Genomic DNA, 20,057 nt, shown 5'->3' on the forward strand with positions numbered 1-20,057 from the left:
CTTTGACTATCTGATAATGGCAGATGGAAAGGTTAATCGAAATAATCACTTCCAACAAGTAAAAAGTGTAAATTTGAAGAAAAAAATCATCATCTTAATTAGCAATGGAGATTGTAGGGAAATTGCTCTTTATTTTGAGAAATGCTCAAACAAACATTACCTCTGATGTGAACTGCCAGATGCCAGGTGTTTTGCTAATGTTTTATTGATTGATTGACTGATTGATATTCTCTCTACTTTGCAGTGACCATTGCTCAGCAACCGTTGCTAGCACCTTTTGGCAGGTTGTGTTGTAGCCTTTAGTGTATTTCTAAAGTCTGAAATGATTGTCAAAGTTGAAATCAGTTTGGTTTGACTGTTTTACTCCAAGAAACAGTTGCAGACATTTTGGGAAGTAAATATTTTTCCTCTTTAATCTTCATATTGCGGCATAAATGTGACTGGTAATGATCCACAAATAAATGAGGGTTTTTTGTTTAATCACACAGTGGTGGAGGAAGTATTCAGATCCCTTACTTAAGTAAAAGTACCAATACAACTCCATCACAAGTAAAAGCCCTGTGTGAAAATCCTAAGTACTCAGTATTTTATTCATTAGAAAGTATTATCGGCTTGATGTAGTTAAAGTATAGAGGTGGAGCTAGTTTGAACTACTTTATATACAGTTAGCTAGTTAAGTCCAGTGGTTCCCAACCTAGGGGTTGGGCCCCTCCGAAGGGTCTTGAAATGATTAATGGGAGAGGAAAGAAGAAAAAACACTTCTGATACACAAATCTGTTTTCAGTTTTTGGACTTTTTCTCTAATCTTTGATTTTTGGTGAAATATTGGATCATTTATTGAAATGAAACAATGTGAGAAGTTTATATTTAAAAATCACTATTTGTTGGAGCTGTTAACAACTCATAGACATCTGAAATGTGACCCCAATTACACACTGCTTTTTGTAAGATGTTAAAAGCCAAAAAGCAATGTGTTGTATTTTAAAAGCTTGTTATATTATCCAGTGTGTCAAATCTTCATGTGAAAAGTTGTCAAATAAATATAGTGAATTAAAGGTCGTTTTAATTTTGCTTTATTAGATGATTAGATATGAAGAAAAATCCATATTTTCACACAAATGGGTAACATCAGATCAGCATAAAATAAAAAATGATAGGACCTGTCACTCCAGTCTTATGGATATGAGATACATACATGTATAAATAGACTATAAACATATCTGTAAATATGCATGGATACACTGTTCAATGTGTACTGTAAGGCAAACATTCTCACAGAATAACTTCAATTACTAATTTATGAGATTAATGGTTTATTTATGTACAGTGCATATATGACAAATGTTTAATTTCATAATAGCTTTTTACATAAAATGACCAGAAAATGTCACGCTACATTTAATACTTGAAAATTTGTAAGATTAAATTGCTTTATTGACCATGACATACATTACTGGACGTTATTTGAACAAATCCTTCCTGTAGACACACTCAGCATGTTAACACATTTTAGAGGTCAAAGTGCTCAGTTGCTGCCACAGCAGCATAACTGAAGCAGAGGTGGTTAGTTGGTCGATTACATAAGGGCACATCAGCAGTGATTGTATGGATTGTGTATGTACTGTCACCCTCCAGTTGTGAGCTCCCAAACATCTTCCTGTATGACCAGATATGGAACCAGCTGGTTTGTGGCCATCATGAACTTCTATCTTCAAGGCAGTCTCACCTTTACTGAGCTGAGGACCACCAGTATGTGGATTCCTTTTTTAGTGTTTAGTCTCCTCCCTCCACAGGGTGATGACTTTTTTTCATGGCCATCCCAGCCTTGTAGATAGCCAACTGCAGAGCAGCTCCAGCTGGTAACTTAATAAAACCATCCTCTGAGATGTGATTTATTCTCAGGTAACCCCCTGGCCGGTGGAGAGCCACTCCATGGAGGTGGGAGAAGAGCAGCGGTAAGTCGCTGGTTAGTGTGTAATGAGATACCAGCCTCAGCTCAGTGGGGATGTCCATCTCCTCAGAGTACTCAAAAATGGCTACCATGTATTTGGAAAGGTCCTGCCCTCTGCCTTTGGCTCGGCCCACCTCCTCTCCAATAAGGTGGATGGCTGCATCAGAGCTGAAGTTGTTGGACCCAAAGCACAACCTTCTATTTTCCTCCTCATCTTCATCATGACCCTCTGACTGTGAAAGCTCAGGTCTGTGGTTGAGGCCCCGAGAACAGATCACCAAGACAAAGTCGCTCTCCTGGATCTGCCGGCAGTGCCAGGCCATGCTGCCCTCCTCAGCCACACTCAGAGAATCCCACAGGTCCAGGCACACCTTGGAAGAAAAAATACAGTTTGACAACAAACTGATCTAATGACACATTTAACCTCCACCCTTATCTCATATCAAAGAACTGAAAAGAATATAATCATTAGCATCTTGGAAAGATGTCACAAAAGTAATATCTAGGTATGTCTGAATGTTTCTGTCTGTCTGATTCAATCACCAAAATATGATCCTTTTAAGACTAAAAGTTTGATATAAACATTTGCAAACCTTTTGCAAATTAGAGCTATGAAATGTCATGTCCTAGCATCTCTCACCTGTCACCATCTAATAAAAGCAATAAATGTCCCAAAAACATACTTTCAAAAAGTCCACTACCTGAGTGGCCATGTGCTGCTGTATGAAGGCCCCCAACTGCATGACTGCTTTGACATGGGCAGGGCCGTCATAGCCACTGTAGCAAATCAGGAGACGAGGAGGAGTCAGCCTGTTTCTGGGCAATGATACCACCTCCTCCGGAGTCCTGCTCTCTTGATGCTCCTTGATAATATCTGAACAGATGACGATGGCAAAGACAAACGGGAGGTATAGGATGATTTATTAACTTTGCTTTCATGATATGCAAAAAGTGATTTTACACGAGGTGGTTTAATCTGTCTGTGCACCTGGTTTTATGTGGAGTTTATTCATCCACAGCTTTGGCTTCCTCGTGGTAAGAACACACAATAAGACTGCAAATATGGCTGCCACAGCCAGGCCCAGTGGAAGCAACAGGGCCAAGGAGGGAGTGACAGAGAGTAGCGTGACCATGTCTGAGGAGAGAGGAGTTACAGGACAATTAAGTAAAAACCTTAGCTTTTCTGCAAAAAGTTAGATGAGGACATTGATATGCTAATTATGGAGATTATCTTAGTTTAGCATTAAGACTGGAAGGGAAAACAGCCAGCCTGGCTCTCTTTGAAGTTCAGAAATACACCTAGCCCGCACCTCTAAAACCAACCAACCAGGGAGACTGCAGGAAGTCACTAATCCCAACTCCCCTTAAAACCACAAGCTGTCATTTTTTAAATGTACAGATTAAACAAATTAATTAGCTGTGTGCCAGGCTAGCTGTTACCCGTACTTTCAGTCTTTATGCTAAGCTAAGCTATCACCTCCTAGCTCTAGCTCCATAATTAGCATACAGATATGAGAATGGTGTCGATTGTCTCATTTAACTCTGGGCAGAAAAGCAAATAATTGTATTTCCCAAAATGTCAAACTATTACTTAAATGATGAGCTGAGAGGATTAATCACATCTTAATATGTAGCATGTATTAAATATTTTCTTTGTCCAACAGACACTTTAAGTCTCCACATCTCCATCATCAAGTAAGATTTTCTGAATATAAAGGTTTTGCATAACACTTATACTATGATAAATTGTTTGTGTGAATTAGCAGTAACAAACCTCCCCTACCTTTTTGATTGTGCATGACCTGAACATTGAATATTTTCCTCACTGCATCCATTTCGTTAGCTGCAATCTGTGACACAAGAAATGTTGGGTGTGAAGTTCATTCTTGACCTTGGAAATAGTAGTTTGACAAAATAATCTTGAACCTGCATGAATCCATTTTTTTGTCACTCGGTGCAACACAACACTGACATAGGCTATTGTCACCATCTAATTTGATATGGTAAACGTGTTACCAAACAGCAGATACAGAGTAACATTGGCATTAATTTGGAGTTTTTTGGCCATCTGACAAATGTAAGTCCAATATTCACAATGAGCTCAAAGACACTTAAGTGCTCCATAAGGCTGAATGGAAGTGCAGAGTTGGGTGGAAATTCTCTGTGGGGTTGTCACTACGAGCGTCCTGCTTTCACATCACACATAGTCATTTGATCCATTGTTAATCTAAAAATATTGATGAGTGCAGCTAACTCAAGGTCCACTTACTTGCTTTTTCCTGAATTTTCAACTACATCTTGCTAAGTTCCATATAACTGAGCCATCTCTGTGACTGTGACTCTGTGACAATCTTCATCTGCTGATTAAGTCCATGAGATGTTGTGGAAAGCTTATAAGTGGACCTTGAGATTATCTTTTGAAACTACAAGAAATGTTTAAAAACAAATAACTTAGCATAGCACATATAACCCTTTTTAAAAACTGTTATTTCAATATTATTTATCATTGAATACAAAGCCAACTCAGGTTTTTATTCACAAAACAATGTTGTATGCACTTCCAAAATCCACTTTTATTTTACCTCGCAAGTGTAATTGGTTCCTTCGTGGAGGTCATTCAGCTGATAACTGTAGTGAGATTTGTTTCTGTTGGAATTCTAAGGAAATTAAATTAGTGGTTAATAGTACAATTATTAAGTTCAGATAAAGTCAGATATACATACCGTAATATAAATCACAGAGACAAGGTATTAATCCACTGAATAAAAACAAAACAGCAAAACAGCTGCAGAAGATGAAGCCACTCACTGGAGTTATCTCTGTGTATTTCTTTATGCCATTTGCGTAGCACATTGAGAAGTAGCTTCTGATGCCCAGGTTTGGAGGAGCCAGGTTGAAGGTCACAGTGATGACAGTTCCTTTCTGCTGGACCTCAATATGTTTGGGGTACCAGTCTGCAACCAGAGCAGAACATATTGACAAATGTAGAGCTGATCACAGCTGACTGAAGCAGACCAATGCCTGATTCTTGTGCTTGTGTGGATTACCGAGGATCATATGGAAATGAGAACATTTCAGAAGGCACTGGAGGTGAGAGAGTCAAAGTGTCAAATGATTTCGCTCACCTTTTTTGCATTGCTCAAGACTGTTCTTCTCTGCACACGCTGAAAAACCATAATGTGCATATTAAAATAACTTCATCACAGTTTTGACAATAGTGTTACTGGAAGATATATGAAGAAAAGTGAAATGGTTATAGAGTAGACAAGCATGAGATGTTATTATTACTACATGCACTGTAAATAAGCCAACAGTAGTGGATTTTAAAGGTTACACTGAGGAAACCACAAACTGTGCATGCTTGTCTGTGTATCTTATGTCTTATGAGATCATATCTAGCCTGGAGCTCAGGAGTCTTACAGCGTGTGGTGAAGATCTTGCTGTGGTAGAACTTCTCCCACTCCTCAGGCACTGGCAGAGCCATGACTGTAACAGCATACTGAGATCCCAGGGGAAGGTGGGGGAAAGGGTCTGATTTGTACACCTGCAGAACACAGCAGCAGTCATGACCTTATTTTTCTTTAAACATACTCCGCACACATAGGTTCTGGTGATAAAAAATTTTAACATATGCTTTGTTAATTTCTGAGAAAGAACTTATTACTTACATATTATCTTATGTTGGTTTAAACTGCTTTATAGCCTGTCTTGTTTTTTTTCTTATTCCTGTTTTTTTATCTTATTACTTTTTTCTCACTATTGGTTTTCATACTGTAAAAGAAAAAGTTGAAACAACATATGTCAAGATCTATCCAATACAAAAGAATGCATATAGAAAAAAATATCCAAAAACAGCTTTGTTCAATCAACTTGGTTGTTATGTTTCTCTTTTTATAAGGTTCTCTATGAATAGTTTTCATTGTCATTGAATGTTTACTTATTTGATATTGTGTTGATAATTGATATTTCATTATAACATGATGTGATATGTGATGTGATATAATTGTGTAACATTAGACTATTTATGTGAAAATTGTTACTTGAAATATTTTGATATTCAGATATTTTGTGTAATATTAGACTGTTTGCATCATATTTCCTCAATAATAAATTATTCTATTTTGCTTTTAAATATTATTTTAAAATAAAAAAAATCATAAAAAATAGAAATTTAAAATTCTGTAAAATATTAGTAATATTAAGGTCATAAAGATATTTCCAGTTTCAGCTCTGGAATGTAACCTTTCTTTTTGCACAATTTCATTTTCTGACACAACTGTCTACCAGATGTCAAGTCCTTTGTAATTTTTGATCAGAAAAATGCTGTATACGTACAGTAAAGTCATGTAAAAACATAACTTTAATTACGTAGATATTTAAAAAATATTTTCAAAAATAAATCAATCTTAGACAACCTTTAATTGTGATTGCCAGTCCTGAAGATACACATCTTTTGGTCTTAGGTTAACCTGAAATGTAAATGTATTCTGGATGGATATCAGGAGATCCAGTGATATTTAACAATTATAACCTTTCTTGAACAGTAGTCTAAAAGCTTCTAAGGAACTAAAGTTGGATACATGATGTTGAGAGCTTTGGGTTTTACGTTTTGATGTCACCAAATATGTGATTATGTGTTGTTCTACCTTACAAGCTGCACAGGACTGACTGTGACATCATTTGCCTAATTGATGCAATCAGCTGGCACGATCTATTTCATTTGGGGTCGTTTCCTGACCCCATCCTGCTCCTGATGATGGTTTTAAAGTAAAACCGAACGCTTCAGACCGGAACAATGCCTCTGCTCTTTGTTCGTATCTGCACAATCTTACAATAAATATAAAAACCCATATTCATCAAGTATATTTCTAAACATATAAATCCATTTTGACTGATAATTAGCATGTTCTTACAGTTTCTGTAGCAAGTAAACACACCACACTGTATCCACTACAGTGATGTTCTCATTGGATATTTTGTTAATGTGGCTCTAATCTCCTCCCTCACCATCAGTTCATATAGAGTTTACATGTCTACTTATGCAGTGTAGTGTGGTGTATGATGTCATACATGGTGTGCAAAGTCCTTCAGTACACACTCGTAATAAAAGGCTTCATGGAAAATGGGCTTCTCTTTAAAGGCTGACCTGCGAGTCTACACATAATCCTGTTTCAGGTAAAAACAGATCAATTCCGGCTGTAGACCTTTGTTGCAGGTCACACCCCTCTCTCTCTACCCATGTTTCCTGTCTCTGTAGACTTTCAATTGTGAACCAAAGGCAAAAAAATTAAATAGGGATGCACCGATCTGACTTTCTCAGTCCTGATACTGATACCTGGGCTGTGGGTATTGGCTGACACCAGTGGAGGATGGTCCATAGAGGCAGAGGAGGTTGATCCTCCTCTATTTTTTGAGAGGCAAAAGGGAGATCAAAATATAAACATTTTTTTACAGTCTATGAGGAGGACGGGTGCCTGCTGTCCTCCGCAGGGCAGGATCTCTTACATTGGACTTAATGTCAGTTAATATTCAGTTTTTTTCATGCTAATCTGTGATTGGCCATGACACGTAAAATGACGCTCCAAGGGAGGCTGTCCTCCCTTACCAATCAACAACCAGAATGCAATATTGACATCGAGTTGGTCCAATGATAGTTTCCAGAACTCATCTTCAATTCTCTCCACTGTAAAGCAGAGTACCAGCAGTAGATAGCTCCTTGCTTAGCCATTGCAAGAGCTGGCTTGTTGTAGCAACCTGAAGGACTCTTTATACATCCATGGAAGGACTGTTAAGGACTGTTGTTAAGCTAACGGGATAAATTATCTGGACTGGGCAGCGCAGCAGCAGCAGGACGCTGCCGGAGAGGCTGGAGAGAGAAGCAACCGGAGAAACAACCAGGAGAGTTAGCTTGTTTGTCATTGTTGCTAATGCTATCAGACTGATTAAGCAGCAGCCATAAAGTAACTAACATACAAGATGACCAACAGCTACAGATGGACGTTATGACATGAATACTTCATCTCCATGAAAGAAAGAAGAAGATGTCAGATAACATGAGTCAGATACAGCTTCTCTCTGTCTCTTTGGTTGCTAATTTAATCTCTGATGGTTAAATGTCTCTGTGTGGCTTTTTTGTGTTTTTTTATCTCCTTAACAAGAATGCAGCAGAGATGATATAATTTGTTGTGGGTAAGATTAGTTTGATTGTTGAAGTTACAGTGAGCTGTCTGGACTCATTCATTCGTTTTTAATTGAGTGGTTGTTCAGTCACCTGATGTGTGATTAGTGAATGAGTGCAGGAGGTCTGGCTGCTTGCTTCTGACAGTTTCTTTAGTTCGTTTTGAGCTGAGACGTATATTGAGTAATAAGCTTAAAGTAACTAGAATAACAAGTGTTAACTAGTGGTGTAACTGGTTGTAGTTGATCCGTGTTCCATAATGATCACCCCCCACGGTTCGGCAGGCATATGAACTGCGTATTAATTGCAAAATTCAATGTCTCATTTAGGACAAAGTAAACAAACTGCTCTAAGTACAAGTCACGGGCAGACAGCGTGTTGCTAACAGGGATTTTGAAGAGCAACAATCAAACCAGCATCTAACGGGTCTGATGTGACATTTGAGTTATGTTTACCTGCTTTTTAATGTGCTGCAGCTGAGCAGCTAATTAGCTATCTAGCTGCTAACTGGCGTTAGCGGTGAATGTTTGTTATCATCAAGTTTTGATGATGTGGACAGAGGCTGTTTCGTTCACTGTTTAAAAGAGGAAGGTTTCATGCCTCATATTGCAATAAGTGAGCATTGAATATTTTATATATTTTATTTTATTTTATTTAAACATTGGACATCTTCAATGTTGTTTTCATTTAAGACCATGGGCAAAAGTCCCTTGCTGTTTCTGGCTGTAAGTGTGTTACAGAATAAATGGAAAACAAAGTTTTATTTTTCTCCCCCTTTTTTTCGCTGATCCTAATAATGATCTGATTTGTGACTCAAATCCGTGATACGATCCGTACCGTGAGTTTTGTGTTCATGTTAACACCCCTAGTGTTAACATATCAGCTTTGTAGATTATATTTTGTATGTTGTGCACATATTTCAGAGTGTGTAAGTCACGTATTTGTTACATGCATTAATATTTTCTGATGTGAACCTACACTTTTAGATCTGTGAATGTTTTTAGTGTTCAATCTTTCTTGTATTCAGCACTGATCTGAACCTGTATCACATTGCCACAAGCTTTGTGCTACTTTATACATTTCTGTATACCAAGAAAATATATAGGAAACACGTGTAAATCATGTGATATGTTGTCTGATATGTTGTTTTTGGTGAGAACATAAATTTGTTGTCACAATAGAACAGTACTATAAATTTGAATTTCACTTTGTTAGTAAAATGACACACTTGAACCACTCCATGGCTAAAATGAGCACTTCTTGTCTCTTTAGAGACAGTATGTATATGCTAAATGTATTTAAAGAAGCAGCCTTTTCACCACTCAAGCAAATTGTTTCATTGGCATATAAAATTGCCCCCCACCCCTCCGATTTCATCAGGTGGGACAATGATATAGTTTGATGCGGTTTGTTGTAAGATTCCATGTTGGTTTTCCTCCTGTCCTCGCCAATTTTTTGAGTCACCAGCCGCCACTGGCTGACACCAAGTACTGATTTGATACAGTCTTTAATTAATAAGCTGTATGTCTCACTGTGTGGAAGACACTGGGATCATTCTTTTATGTGTAAGACAACATCAGGCTTGACTTAAACATTGCTTTTCTAATTTTGTAAAACAAATAAATACATAGATATAAATGTACTGAGTTGTTATTTATTAAAATAACGGTATCCAATACCAGATCGGCCCATTGTCACCAATACCTGATCAAGCTATTTGAGTCAGTATCAGACTGATATCAGTATTGGTATTGGTGCATCTCTAGAAAAAAAATGCAGAAAAACAATCTTTAAAAAAATTTTTGTTGAAGAACATTCAACATATGAACATTCCTTTGAGTAAAAACTGTGAGAACTACTGATGTCAAAAACAGCATACCATAACAGAGAAAGAAGCAAGAGGGGTCCTTCCTACCTTTTGAGCATGTGAAGCCGGGAGGGAGAGGTTACGGTGAAAGAGGAAGAGCTGACAGGCAACACTGGGCCCTCCCAAAGCCTGAAGGGACACCTGAAAGCCTCGCAGGAAGGTGATCCCTGCAGCAAACATAAAAGAGACAATGTGAAATCACTGTCACAGCATAACCCGTCATCTATGCTGCACATACTCTGATGTCGAATACATGTTTGTGCTGTATGTGCTACACCACTACCGTGCATGGTCAATTAAGCTTTTAACACAAAAGTCTGTTACTCCATTGTTACCTGTCAAAGCTTCAATTATACATTGAAAAAATCTGAAGAGCTGTCTCTCACACTTTAAAGAATTCTTGTCGTGCAAGCCATAGTTTCCATAGTTTTCACCTTTCAATAATTCACTGAACGTCACCTGAAATAAATCTTATTACTGTCAGACCCTGATGTGAGAAATTAGTTTGGGAAGGTTACTCATGTCTGACATGAGTCATAGTCTTAAAAACCAACCACTGTATGAGCCCCACCCAATTTAAAGCCATGCTTTTGTTTTATGTCCTTAAAGCAACTGCAAAATATGCACATTCTCACTTTAATTGGCTTTAAAATATAGAAGAGAGTGTATTAACTTCTGCATCCATGTCAAATCACAGTCCTCTAATGCTTGATTGTATTGTAAGTTGCTTTAGATAAAAGCAAAGCCAAATGACAAAATGTAGTGTAAATGTAATATACCATAGTAACTGGGCTTCCAGGAGACAACAATAGTGTCAGATTCAGGGGCTGGATCATACACAAGCTCAACCTTCACATCATTTGGTGCATGAACGTAGTGCTGACAGATTTTAGGGTCATTTTCTCCCAGCAGCTCAAAACATGGCCATGGAATACAACCTGAGAACAGTTGACATAAACATAAAATCACAATGGTGTCCTTGGAAAGATATTCTCAGTACATTATTAATGATTTCTATACAATGCAAAGTTAACATTCAATACATTTCAGTGCATCTACAAATGTGAAAGAAAACTTGATATTTAAACAAGATTATGCTAACAGCTCTCTGAGGGTGTACTTAGGCAACATGTTGCTTTGAGCAATGTCAGCATGCTAACATATCCATAATGACAATGCTAACATGCTGATGTTTAGCAGGTAATATTTACCCAGTCCAACATCTTATTTTACTATGAGCATGCTAGCTTTCCAAATGAACACAAAGCACAAAGTATAGCAGAGGCTGCGAAGATTGTGAAAATTCTGCAGTATTATACAGTAATAGATATAGTATATACCAAAGTATTGGACAAATTCAAATTTTGACTTGATAGTGGCGCTAGAGAAAAAGTCAGGGGCTCATCGAAGTGATTACCATGAATCATTCTGGACTCAAGTCACAGTTAATAACATCGTTAAAAGAAATGCACTGTAGCTGTCTTACAGACATGTTGATTCAACTTTATGGTCATGGAGGTTTCAGTTTGTGGTGCTATTGAAGTGTATTGCTTTACGAGGTGTTTCTAACATTTGATGTTGTGGTGGTGAGTGGTGAGTCAACCAACAGACGAGCATTGCTATTCTCAGAGCCACATTGCTAGCTTGGCTAAAAATAAACGAGGAGATGTTAACTGTCAAAACCAAATAGGCCAAGTGTTGTTGATCTTGTTGCCAGCAGTAACACTAAACATTCATGTTAGACAGCAAATATTTGGCTTGGGATTGTTTTGTTTTTTTTCATGTGTCATTAGATGTAATAAGGCATAGGTGTAATACATTTGGCATTTATTTTGTTTGACCTCAGCAATGACAACAGGTCATGTATAGGTCTTGTATTTGCTCTTTAGGTTTGCCTGTGTTCTAATCCTAATATGAAGTGCAAACAATGTGACATCTGCTCATTATGATGCTAATGCTGTGTTAAGAGTTAAGTTTAAGACCAGTGGGATACGCTGTGAGAACAAGGTGAACCACATCTCTTCTCATCTTAAGTCACTCCTGCCGAAATATGTTTTAGCAATTAGGTTATAAGTGCATTCTGTGCTTTAACGCAGTTTATTATTGTAATTAGTCAACAGTAGTGACTGATGCACTGATGAGTGCAGACTCCAGACAGTTGTAGGTGAGCTGAGAAGCCAGTGCAGCCTGTCTGAACCAGACTTACTTCCAAACGCCTCAATGGAGTTGAAGCCCAGAGTGCTCTTCACATCATCTCTGGTTATTCTGCAGTATTCACATCCAGGCCCTCCCTGCAGTAGAGATAGCAAAAACAGATTTAAATTGTAGCACTTGTAGTTGCATTTTTACTATTGTATATTGAAGAGAATTCCATGTCAGCTAAACAATTTAGATACATAAAGATCACGTAATTGCATGAGGCAGGAACATGGGACGAACATTTTAAAAATGTATGAACACGCAGAAAGAAAAACAGATATATTTTTGTGAACCTGCATTTAAACATCACATTAGATTTGTTCATGGTAAAAACAGGTCCAGGACTATGTACATTCCTTGTTCAACTGCCAAGAGTATGGGGACTGGGTCAGAGACAAGAACGTGGAAGAACACACTCTGATTGTCCATGAGAAAGATAAGGACTTAATAGCAGAAAAAAGCCATACACATCACAGTTAATAACATTGTTAAAAGAAATGCACTGCAGCTGTCTTAAAGACGTGTTCAACTTTATGGTCATGGAGGTTTCAGTTTGTGGTGCTATTGAAGTGTATTGCTTTACGAGGTGTTTCTAACATTTAATCTGTTCTTGATATAAATGTAGCTAGGACTTATTACAGGGTTGTTGTAATAGATCACATTCATTTTTAGCTAACTAGTTTATCTAAACTGGCAGTGTAGGTAAATCATCATCTTAGTTTACTATGAGCATGTTAACTTTGCAAATGAACACAAAGCACAAAGTATAGCAGAGGCTGTGAAGATTGTGAAAATTCTGCAGTATTATACAGTAATAGATATAGTATATACCAAAGTATTGGACAAATACAAATTTTGACTTGATGGTGGTGCTAGAGAAAAAGTCAGGGGATCATCGAAGTGATTACCATGAATCATTCTGGACTCAAGTCACAGTTAATAACATCGTTAAAAGAAATGCACTGTAGCTGTCTTACAGACATGTTAATTCAACTTTATGGTCATGGAGGTTTCAGTTTGTGGTGCTATTGAAGTGTATTGCTTTACGAGGTGTTTCTAACATTTGATGTGCTCTTGATATAAATGTACCTAGGGGATCATCGAAGTGATTACCATGAATCATTCTGGACTCAAGTCACAGTTAATAACATCGTTAAAAGAAATGCACTGCAGCTGTCTTAAAGACATGTTGATTCAACTTTATGGTGATGGAGGTTTCAGTTTGTGGTGCTATTGAAGTGTATTGCTTTACGAGGTGTTTCTAACATTTAATCTGCTCTTGATATAAATGTAGCTAGGGGATCATCGAAGTGATTACCATGAATCATTCTGTACTCAAGTGGTGGGTCAACCAACAGACGAGCATTGCAATCAGGTAATCAATTTTCAATTAACTCCACATTGTCTCCAAACTCAGAACAATTCTCTGTATCTCTGACCTGACCTGGGGTCCTGGCCAATGGTCTTAACAAGCTCAAAAACTAACTGTTCCTTATCTAAAGGCGTTAGTATGCTTCAAATGAAGTACTTGTAGAATTGTCAAACATCTGAAACCCCACCACCCCACAACTTTCCGACGTCAGAACTGGGTAGGCTGCGTCTGACAAAAGAAGCATACTGATGTCTGTAACAATGCTCCTGTATTTCATCTGAAGCCTCTGTAGGTGTTTGCAGTTTCCATGTGCATTCATGACATTTAGATTATTTTTAATGTAATTTTACCTTATTGTATTTTTTTTCTCTAATGTCATATCCTTAACTCTGTCTTTTTCTCTTCATGCTGTAAAGCACTTTGGATCAACTGTGCTGTGTGTTCACTGTACTTTTCAAATATCTGCTGTCGTGACAAATTGCTGTCACTATGCTGCAATCTTTGTGAAATTACAAGCACACTGGGAAACATATTTCAAAAATTCACTCATTTCAAAAACAAAATGTAAAAAAAGCAGCTGCAGTCACGTCCTAACTGCCATATACTAAAAGAGGTGTGTGTGTGTATTTTAAGTATTCATCCACAAGAATGAACTATATAATCATCCAAGTGTAGACCACATAAGGGTCTTTGATTTCCAAACATCTGCATTTACTTTAAATCAAGGGATCAAACCAGATATCAGCACTAACAGCGCTGTCAGAGTGAGTTAATGGGGGATCATAAACCACAGTAATGATAAAACAATATGAGTCTGTTTCTGAATGTTCTTAAGACAAACACATTAAAGCATCCTGTTACAGTTGAGCAATATCAGAACATGTGAGCCAAAATGTTATTACATACCTCTACGTAAGATACACACACACAGATAGCCGACTTGTTCTGCAGGTTTAGAGACCATAACTAGAGTAACAGGTGGGGAAAATGAGAGAGTAAGAAAAAGTGCATCTGCTTCAGGCAGAGAGAGAGAGATAGAGAGAGAGAGAGAGAGAGAGTGTGTGTGTGTGTGTGTGTGTGTGTGTGTGTGTGTGTGTGTGTGGTAGTTAAACTGTCAGGCTAGGTAATAACTGCCAGGAGGTCTTTGTAGTCTGAATATTTTCTTGCATGCAAGCTGATGACAGAACGTCAACAACAACATCCACATTTTTAATGTGCACTTCAGACAGGAATTCTTCCACACTTTGACAACGTGACAATGTGGGTGACTTTTCAATACAGCCAAAATGAATCTAGTCACATATTACGTACACTGTCTATAAAAGGTAGTCTGTGGTAGCCCTGGGATTTTGAAATAGTGAAAATGACAAAAAGGGTCACAAAAATCAACATCTGCAAAAATGTTTTCAGTGTAAAACTCAGTTTACAGTCAGTATACACAGGAGAGATTATAGAAACTCAATACAGAACAAGAGAAACTACCCACTGGCAAAATGACGGTGTGTGTCAATCAAAGCAGTTTGCTGTGAAACTCAGCTCAAGCTGACAGCTGTGCATTCCTCATTTGTCCATTTACTTCATATGGACGTAAACAAGTCTCTGCCAGAGGCAGAAAACAGTGCACTAAGACTCAAATCTATGATGTGTGTAATTCTATTGCCTGGAGCTATTTATATTTAGAAATATGTGCACTATATTTCTGACATTACACACAAAACTGAACTGAAAAATGTACCACAAGAAAGTCCTTTTTGTCCGATTTTGGGTGTTTTCAGCAAAGGTGGAGGTTTTGTCTTTACATAGCAGTGAAACAAATATGGTGCAAAAGTTGCGTTGATCCTGAGTAGCTGTGAGACACAGCAAGTAATTTTTCTCAGTAAAAAGACATAAAAAATAATCTCTTAAACATTCAGGAATTTTCAGAAACACTGGACAAAACCAACTATGTACTGTATGCGCAGTGTGTGTGAAATAAATAACATCAGTTTTGAACAAACTTGTCCTCATAAACTCAATGTTTTCTGCTGGGAAATTTTTACAGTTCTTCCTAAACTTACACTTGCTGAGAATTATAGTATATATGTCATCTTGTAACACTGGTTCCTAGCCTTTTTCAATCAAATTTTTTTTTCTTTTTTTCAATTTTTTGGGATCTTTAAGACATAAAAGTATCCAGAAACTCACAAGCAAAAGTTGAGAAAAGGACATCATTTTATGTAGCTGAAAAATATTTCTTGTTTTCTAAACTTTTAACTCACAACCCCTCAGATTTATCTGCGATCCTTCTCCCCTTTTTACTTACTGTTTTTTTTGGATGTTAATTCCAGTAATTCACATTAGAAAAGAAAAGATTAGAATAAAATCTGAAAAAAGATGTTAATCCCTCATATTTATGTTGTTCCCAAAATTTTGGTCACAAAAGCAAACATGACAGTAATGCAGAATGACATTTTTAGGTTTCTGGAAACAATTGATTGCTTATTTGCCAAAGACTGTGGCGCCTAGAGAGAGTAAAAAATCCGCAATTAAGTACTTCAAGTACTCAAGAACTTGTTGGAATAACAAAGTACATTCCAAAATTTATCCAAGGCTGTTTTAAAACAACTGAGTATGATCCAAAGCCAGAGTCTGATTTGGAAAAAATGTGAACCAGTCCTTTAAGTACAGGTTTGTTGTCTGAGCAGAAGTGCTTGGTTTAAAGCTGGTATATTTCCTAGCAAAATGAAAACAGCTAAAGTCATATCTACAGTATATATAAGGCTGGTGATAGACATGTATTCTCTAATTACAGACCTGCTTCTTTTTTCTCATAGTTCTCTAAAATGCTGGGGGAAAAAAGAATTCTATAAAGGAGGAAGGTTACATGGGTTATGTTCACCAAGGCTCAGTGTTAGGTCCACTATTGTTTTATTCTGTGCATAAATGATATGTGTGAGATTTCCAAAATATTAAAAATCATATTATTTGCAGGTGATAAAAATGTATTTTGTTTTGGGTAGAAACAACTTTTGGATACAGTGGAAAAGGAATTGGAAATTGGAATCGATTCTAATAAACTAACACAGTATTTAAGTAAAATTAAATTTTATAATCTTTGGAAATTGTTTAACCAAAAAAAAACTCAAAAATCAAACTCATAATAAATTCTGTTGAAATTGAAAGAAAAGTCAATTGCAATACTGTATAAAGTTAAAGATCTTGTATTGTTCACTTGTGGTCCCATATATAACTTCCTGTGAGCAAGTGTGGGGAAATGCATATAAAATAAATAGGCTACTAATCCAATCTTCATACTTCAAAAGAGAGCCATAAGAATTGTAAACAAAACTACTTATAGAGAACCAACAAACTCACTCTTTATTGAATTATAGGCTCTAAAATTTAAAAATCTGATCAACTTTAAAATGATTCAAATTATGTATAGAGAAAAAAAACAAGTATCACCTGAAAGTTTAAAAAAGTTGTTTAAAAAGAGAGAAAGACAATATGATTTGAGAGAAATTTGCATATTCAAAAACAATTAGTAAGGAATAATGTAACAAACCATTGTATTTCAGTCAAAGGAACAGCTGTAGTGAGGAACTGAAAACACGTAGAACACTCAGTAAGTTAGAAAAAATGTTTAAAAATAAATATTAAAATGGATGATCAGAAAGCAACACTGACATAGAAGGACAGGGTACAGGATATTTAAGTTGTTGGGTGTTGTGTTGTTTTGCTTTTGTTTTGTTTTGCCTTTATTGTTTGATGAATGATGTTACCTTTTGAGGTTAAGTATGACGTGTTGTTAAAGGCATGGGCATTATAAACTGTAGCTTCAGTTTACCTTTTTTGGACTGCAGAAATCTTTTAGGTTGTGTTTTTGTGTTGTTTTCAACTGTGGTGTTTGAGTATCTGCCTCCTTTTTATGTATTTATGTATGTGTGTGTATATGAATTTGTATATTTATACATATGACCTAAATATTTCTGTTACTGATAGCAGACCTAATTATTTATTTTTTAAAAAATTTTTGGCATCTCCTCTATTGTAAAGCCAACAGAAACAGTGTAAACAGATGCAGCTGAGGGGGGAGAAGCAGCAGAGCTGACCTCACCATAAGTATATTCCAGGTGTGCTTCAGTACTTTGAGTCTGAAGACATAAAATCCTCCCGGATTAGACCCCAAAATGAAGAGAGGAGATTAATGTAAATAAATATGTGCTGCAGAAGGAGCCTGCTTTTATGTCAGTAGCCTACCAGTGTTGGGCAAGTTACTCAGGAAGTGTAATATGTTATTACTCCTTTAAAAAGTAATAATATTACTTTACTTATTAGGCTACTTGGTATCAAAAGTAATTAGTTACGTCACTTGTTATGTTAGGCTACTATAAAAAATAAAATAACGCAACAGTATCTCCACATTCAAGCTGATATCGTGTGGAGCTTCTTGTTTTGTTACCTCTGTCCTGACATATTAAGCAATATGTTCAGAAGTAAAACAACGACTGTATCTCATGAGCAGAGGCTTCTCAAACCTCTCATCAGACTGTCTGTTCCCTGTTGAGGTGAGAACCAAACCTCCCAGACTAAAAAGCACTCCACAGGCGCGCTAGATGGAGTCAGTGTTGTACTTCATGTAAATGTTTTTGACGTTTGAGAACTGGTTCAGGGTCTCAACCTCATGCCCCCCCTGAGCTCAAATAGTCCATTACTTCTTTTTTTTGTCGAGTAGCTGTCCTCGGGCTCTGTTTTAAAAGCAAAAAGATCCATTTCATCATGGCGGGCTGATCGTGGACATACAGGCAGGAGCAGCTGTGACACTGTGCTGTCAGAAGATCCCTACCCTCTTCTGACAACTGGCAGCTGCAATGAGTGTCTTTGCTGTCCAGTACACCAGCAAGACGAGTCTGGATGGTCTGAAAATCTTCTTTTGCTGTGATGATGAATATCATTATTTTGACTGCAATTGTTTTGATAATTGTACTGACTGCTTTAAAGACAAATAGCCTATTACAGTGCAGTCTGTTCCCATTATTTATGAATGATGCAATACAACAAATCTACCCAAATAAATTCGCAAAAAGAGGTTTGGAAATATAGGAACACCTTCACAATGACATCTGGAAGGCCAGTTGTCATTCTTGAGTGAGAGGGTGTCTTTCAAGGCAACTGTCCTTATCATCAGAACTTCGAGGGTTGGTCCCATAACAGCAGTTACCCTCTTGTAACATGTCCAGTGCTGCTGTAAGTGGCTTCATGACGGTGCAGCACTCTGTCAGGAATTAGTAGCCTACTTCTTGACGAGGCACTTAATTCCCGGTGATTCTGGAAACGGCCTCGTTAAAGGAATTCTACCTTGACGGTGTTGGGACGTAAAATGCACCCCTATCGTAAGGTGAGGGGGATTTCACGGCAGGGGTGCATATTACTACTCAACACCTGTATGTTTTCGACAAGTTTCTCATTCCTGCGCTGCCGTATCAGATGTTTCAATAAATCTGAATCGTATTTTTCACGGTTGAATGCATTGTACTGCTCACACAAAGTTTACAACTGACGACAATGTTCTGTACATCTTTGACTGAGAAATAGTGACAATACTTGCAGCTGTTTAAGTAAGCTTATCTCCCTCACTCGTCCTCCATCCTTCGCTTATCTGCTCGGCTGGTAGCTGACGTGCGCTGACCTGCCGTGCGCACGCGTCATCAAAAGATAACCTAATTTACATGGGACAAAAAACGCAGTAACGCTGCGTTACTGGGATACACGGTAACGTCCAATACTAGTCAGCACAGTGTCACAAAAACATATTTACACAGTAGGCGGGAAACCTTACCTCTTGGATACACTCCAGAGTGCAGTCCTGAGGAGTGATGGCTGCAGCTCCGACACCATCCTGAGCCCAGAGTGACCGACTAAGTACCAAGAGCTGATACAACACAAGAACTGCCTTCCACATGCTGCTAAAGCCAACATGACACTGTCCCACTGTGAGCACCAGACCTCACACACTCACAGTGGACTGAACGGCCATGAGCCGCTGTTACCACTCAGTGTGAACAAGTGAAGTCTAGATGTAGAGGTGTCCTCGATGGTGCGTGAGAGAGAGTGACAAGAACCAGGGAGGAGGCAGAGGAGAAAGACGATGAGGGGAGTGGTGTCTTCAGGCTACGGGTGGAGGTGCAGCCAGCATGTTTTAACAGTTACGCTGCCCAACTAGTTCATTTTGTGCTGGAAAAGCAGAAGGCACATGGCAGGTTTATTCCAAAACACACTGGGTCAACAGCCAGATCCAAGAAAACCAGGTTTACATTCCACATCATCACACGCAGGAACATGTATTCAACAAGAAGCAAAAACATCCAAGTGTTGATTCCAAAAGAATATAAAGTTTTCTCTTCAGTCCAGCGAGGTTCATTTTATTCAGCGCAGATACTACAACATGTTTATGAGCTATATAGATATGAATGTGGAGTTGTTTTCACAGGAAACATCGCATTGGCATTTC

The 20,057-nt window shown here is 37.7% G+C and overlaps 1 protein-coding gene across 1 annotated transcript; it reads right to left on the minus strand.

Annotated features, from left to right (window-relative positions):
* Positions 1 to 1,057: 1,057 nt before the first annotated feature.
* Positions 1,058 to 19,997, minus strand: si:ch211-207e14.4 (interleukin-17 receptor D). Its single transcript, XM_042409671.1, has 12 exons — positions 19,386 to 19,997; positions 12,203 to 12,287; positions 10,776 to 10,934; positions 10,045 to 10,163; positions 5,372 to 5,495; positions 5,077 to 5,115; positions 4,760 to 4,905; positions 4,534 to 4,608; positions 3,735 to 3,801; positions 2,940 to 3,086; positions 2,653 to 2,825; positions 1,058 to 2,322 (listed from the first exon to the last, which is right to left on the minus strand). Exons 1-12 carry the CDS (start codon positions 19,506 to 19,508, stop codon positions 1,774 to 1,776), a joined length of 1,806 nt encoding a protein of 601 aa, XP_042265605.1. The 5' UTR covers positions 19,509 to 19,997; the 3' UTR covers positions 1,058 to 1,773.
* Positions 19,998 to 20,057: the final 60 nt, after the last annotated feature.

This window comes from Thunnus maccoyii, chromosome 4, assembly GCF_910596095.1.
Source record: "Thunnus maccoyii chromosome 4, fThuMac1.1, whole genome shotgun sequence".
Lineage (NCBI taxonomy): Eukaryota > Metazoa > Chordata > Actinopteri > Scombriformes > Scombridae > Thunnus > Thunnus maccoyii.